General features: G+C 35.9%; 1 protein-coding gene across 1 annotated transcript in view; it reads left to right on the top strand.

Moving 5' to 3' along the window:
* The window catches only part of DNAJC21 (DnaJ heat shock protein family (Hsp40) member C21), a 68,639-nt gene that overhangs the window by 29,487 nt on the left and 33,704 nt on the right, over positions 1-5,448 (top strand). The window contains exon 8 of the mRNA XM_007957834.1: positions 4,685-4,852. Within this exon, the coding sequence (XP_007956025.1) occupies positions 4,685-4,852 (168 nt within the window). The remainder of the gene's footprint in view (positions 1-4,684; positions 4,853-5,448) is intronic.

Genomic DNA, 5,448 nt, shown 5'->3' with positions numbered 1-5,448 from the left:
GATTGTAAAAATGATTAAAAGGAATTGAAAATAATATTTTCCTTCTTTGTAGCTAGCTTGCTAAATTACTATTATCATTGTGTTTTAAAATATTTCGTGTAGAATTCTCTTGGTATGAATTAGTTGAATGATCATATTTAAAAAAAAAAAAATGCCTGAATACATCTGATGACAGACACGGCTTTTAAATCAAGAGAACTTTGAAAATCATATAGGTAAATCTGGGGTTGGCCATTTTATATCTAAGGTTATTCTGCCTACAGTACAAATGAAATTTTGCAAATGGAAGTTTGGTTAGAAACTTGAATGTTTGTGATTCTTTGAAAAACATTTGTTTCTATGACTCAGAAATTTGGATAGTTTAAATATTTCACAGGTGGGGTCTTTTTCAATATTTTCTTTAATAATTAATTTGAAAATTAGTTTGATAGATATGTGCAACACAGTCTTGGAGGTATCTTTAAATCTTTGAAAACCAAATAAGTTTGTCCATTTTACTAATGCAATTTGGTGGTTCTAAAAATAATGAAATTGATTTTCTGCCATTTATAAGTATTCTAATTATATTAGCTTATATTAAATATAGCCCTTTTTAAAAACTGTAAATGGAAGGAAACTTAGGAAACATGAGTAAGTTTTTATAAAACTTTAGACATGGCTTATTTTCCAAATTTGTAATAGTATATTTGATAGTTTTTATCAGTTTCGTATTACAAAATTGATACATGTTAAATTATAACTTAAACAGTTAATCACAGTTAAATTGTGATGTGGAACTTTTTTGCATTAGTTATAAAACCATATAGCAAGTTGAAGTTCCTTTTGTAAATTGACTCACACCATCATGTATCAAAGACCCTGTGATCATTAGTTTAGAACACTTTCTCTTTCCTATGTTGGTACTAGAACCACTAGAATAAGGACAGAATGAAATGGAGAGGGATTTGTATTGAACCTACGCTGGTCTTCTCTTGATTCATGGAAAATGGTTTCCATAGACTACACAAATAAACATATATTTTAGTGTTTTTTATTGACAGTATTGCTTCAAATGATCACTCCGCTTTTTCTCCAGAGCTGTATTATTTTAAAACTTATTTGCAGTTCCTGATGCTATCAGGGAGAAAGCCCCTGTGAAGATTTAGTTGTACAGGACACTTTCTCCTGCTACCTCCAAGGTCTTTTTGAAGGAGAAAATAGTGTTGTGGTAATACTGATAGATGTCCTGACACACTCTGAAAGATAGAGGAGGGCAGCAAACACTTGAGAATATTGAAACTTCAAATTAGGAAGGTTTTCTGTATGATTAAAAAGAAGATAATTTATGTAAGTTAAGGATTAAAACAAAAAGAACCAAAAAACAAACCCCTTGCCATTGAGTCGGTTCCGACTCACAGCAAACCCTGTTGGTTTTCCTAGGGGGTAAATCTTTACGGAAGTAGATTGCTGTCTTCCTTCCATGGAGTGGCTGGTGGGTTTGAACTGTGAATCTTCTGGTTAGCAGTCAAATGCCTTAGGTACTGTGCCACCAGAGCTCCTTAACAAGGATTAGAAAAAAATAATTAAAATTGAATTTAAAGTGAAACAGATGATCCTGAGAGAAAAGATGAATTAATTCAAGGAACTTCTGAACATAGTATTCTGAGTGAACATTCTCCCTGGGATATGTTCTAAAGACAATTTTAACTGCAAATATATTTTTTGAACTTTTCTTAGTAGCTTTATTGATGGTGGTGGTATGGTATTTCTGAAGCTGTTTTGTGCATATTTTAAGATAGAGCAAATTAATGAAGATGTCAATGTTTCTGGGAACTGATTTTCTTTGTGGGAGAAGGGAAACAGAAATATAGATTGAGGGAAAGAGGAAGAACTCTGTAGTGTTGATCTGAACTCATAATTTAAAGAAAATAAATGTATTAGCATTGTCCACTGTGAAGGCCTAGAAGCAGTGACACCAAGTAGTAATGAGCTCACACGGTATACCGATTGTGGTTTCTAAATTTTGTTCCCCACTAAAGGAATCAGGCCTCCTGGGAGAGATGATTGACTCTAGGACCAGGGTAGGGAAGGAACAGGGTAAACCTGTAAAATCTTAGGCTAGGAATTGAAGTGCTCAAAAATTGATGGGGATCCTTCAAAAGTACCCAGGAGCCAGTTTGAAGGACCTGCCAACTTTTTTGGAAAGTTTGCATTATCAGAAAGAATAATAGTAATAGATTATCATGTACTGATTTTGTTAAATTCATGAGTCTATACTGAACCTTCTTTCAACCATACTTATTCAATCTGTATGCTGAGCAAATAATCCAAGAAGCTGGACTATACGAAGAAGAATGTGACATCAGTATTGGAGGAAGGCTTGTCAACAGCCTGCGATATGCAGACAACACAACTTTGCTTGTTGAGAATGAGGATGACTTGAAGCACTTACTGATGAAGACTGAAGACTACAGTTTGCATTATGGATTACACTTCAATATAAAGAAAATAAAAATCATCACAACTGGACCAATAAGCAGCATCACGATAAATGGAGAAAAGAGTGAAGTTATCAAAGACTTCATATTACTTGGTTCTATAGTCAGCACCAATGGAAGCAGCAGTCAGGACATCAGATGACATATTGCACTGGGCAAATCTGCTGCAAAAGACCTCTTTCAAGTGCTGAAGAGCAAAGACGTCTCCTTGAGGACTAAAGTGCGTCTGACCCAAGCCAAGGTGTTTCGAATCGCCTCACATGTACATGTGAGAGCTGAACGATGAATAAGGAAGACCGAAGAAGATTTGATGCTTTTGAGTTGTAGTGTTGGCGAAGAATGCTGAAAGTACCATGGACTACCAGAACAACTAACAGTGCTGTCCTAGAAGAAGTACAGCTGGAATGCTTCTTGGAAGCAAGAATGGCCAGACTTTGTTTTACCTACTTTGGTCATGTCAGAAGGGACCATTCTCTGGAGAAGGATGTCATGCTTGGTAAAGTAGAGGGTCAACAAAAAAGGGGAAGGCCCTCAACAAGATGGATTGACACCGTGTCTGCAACGATGGGCTTATGTATAGCAGGGATCATGAGGCTGGCACAGGACCAGGCAGTGTTTCGTTCTGTTGTACATAGGGTTGCTATGAGTCAGAAACGACTCAATGGCACCTAACAACAACATGCTGAACCTAAAACAGAGGGATGGGCAAGCAAAAAGAAAACAGGAGAAAAGAGGTAGTACATATGACAGGAATAAAAAAGGTAGAAAATCACTATTTGGAACTACAGATAAATTAAATGACTTAGGCAAGAACCATCAATACATGCCATGTCCATTAAGTGAGTGGTTATTGGGGAACAGGATAGTCACAGTCTCAAAATAACACCCCACTGTTTTCTTACTAATTAAAAAAGAAAAAGATAGTTTACAGTAGAAAAATCTGGGCAAAAAAATAGGACATACTGACATTTTTGCCTTCTGATGACACAGCATTATCTTTATGTATTCTTGCCAGAAATGTTTAACCTGAATCTGATCATGGGGATATAATCAGGCTAAGTCAGATTATGAGACATCTACAAACCAGTCAAATTGTCAGCATCATAAAAGAGCCCCCCTCTCCAAAAACAGAGAGAAAGGGATGGGAGTAATGTTTTAGATTAAAGGAGATTAAAGGACATGAAACATGCTTTGGTTGTATCCTGGGTCGCGGTTACAAAACCTTGACATTATTAAAACAATTGGGAAATTTGAGTATGTAATAGATAAGAAGAAAAAGGTCCATTGCCATAGAGTCACTTCTAACTCATAGTGACCGTCATAGACAAGTACAATTGGCCCATAAACTTTCCAAGGTTTTAAATCTTTACAGAAGCATATTGCCACATCTTTTTCCTGCAGAGTGGCTGGTAGGTTTGAACCACTGACCTCTCGGTTATCAGCTGAACGCTTAACCACTAGATCATATCAGTGTTAAATTCTTGAGTATGATAAGGATATTGTGGATATGTAAGAGAATGTTTTTGTTCTTAGGTGATAATGTGGTAAAGTGTCATGATATCTGCCTGCCCCTTACTTTGGCTTATTCAGGGGAAGAAATATGTGTGCAGAGGGAGAGAGAGAGTGTGTGTGGCAAAATATTACCAAAACAAAAATGAAAAACGCTTATTGAAGACATGCTTGCCAGACCTCTTTCTTTTATAATGTCAGTTTGTTTTTTGTTGCTTTTTTACTCCTAACTATAAAAGTAATGGTTGCTTATCCAGATCATTTGTAAAATACAGAAAAGTGTAAATATCATCTCTAGTCCTGGCTATAGAGATTACTTAATATTGAATTCATTTGTGCTCTGGGTGTATGCATAATTTTCTCTTTCCTTCTTTGCTAATGTATTGTCAGCATTTTTCCACATAATTGAATTATATGGAAGCATAATTTTTAAGAGCTTTATACTTTTCCTTCATATATTCAAACATTCGCTTATTGAATGTCGGGATGGTTTATATTTTTTCATGATTTATTGTCTCTCTAATGAGCATCCATATCCTAAGTGAGTATCTGCTTCTCCTTTTTATTTCCTTAAACTGTACTCCTGACTTGTGTGGTACATTATTATAATCTATTAAAATTATTTTGCAGTGTAACATAAGAAGGCAGTATTATTATTGTATTTATTTTTAAATGGCATTCATGTTTTTTACCTAGAGTTATGATGACAATTTCAATGAAAGTGGAACTGGATTAGAAAAGGTTGATCCAGAAGATACTAACTTAAATCAAGACAGCGCCAAAGAATTGGGAGACAGTCCCCAAGAAAACGTCAGTATCACAGAGAACGCCAAACAGTGTGATGATCCAAAAAGCGAAACTAAAAGGTAAGTTAAAGGTGCTTATTGTTGGCCTTATTTTTTAGTAATATTTCACACAGCAAAGTCGGTTCCCATTTGACAATTTCTGTACTAGTTGTTTCAGTGATTTTAGTTAACCTTTTTTTACATGTCAACATTCTCTTTAATTGTATTCTGGTTGTTCCATTTCCTGTACTCTAGTTTCCCTAGTTCAGTTCAAGGTTTAAACACTATCTCAGGGTGATAGTTTCAGGGAGTCCTGTAGTCTCAACTGGTCCCATAAGTCTGGACTTTTTAAGGATTTGAGTTTTGTTTCGCATTTTTGTCCTCATCCATCAGAGTGCAGCTGTTGTGGCCCTGATCAGAGTAGTTACTGGTGGTAGCCAGGCACCATCTACTGCTTCTGCTCTCAGGGTAGATGAGGCCATGCTCATATAGGCTTTTAGCTTTTAGCCCTGTAGGCTAGTTTTTTCTCTCAGACTTTGGTTTCCTTCTTTCTCTTTTGCTCCTAATGAACAGAGACATAGTTGTATCTTCAGTGGCTGCTCCCCTCACTAGGATGTGGAACCTGAACTTTGTGACTTAGTTGTCCCATGAAACTAACATGAGACAAACCCAAAAAA

The sequence above is a fragment of the Orycteropus afer genome, unplaced genomic scaffold (assembly GCF_000298275.1).
Source record: "Orycteropus afer afer isolate SDZICR_OR568_19922 unplaced genomic scaffold, OryAfe1.0 scaffold00804, whole genome shotgun sequence".
Classification (NCBI taxonomy): Eukaryota; Metazoa; Chordata; class Mammalia; order Tubulidentata; family Orycteropodidae; genus Orycteropus; species Orycteropus afer.
Note: the sequence above shows the minus strand (reverse complement) of the source record. Positions and strands in the feature narration are given on the sequence as shown.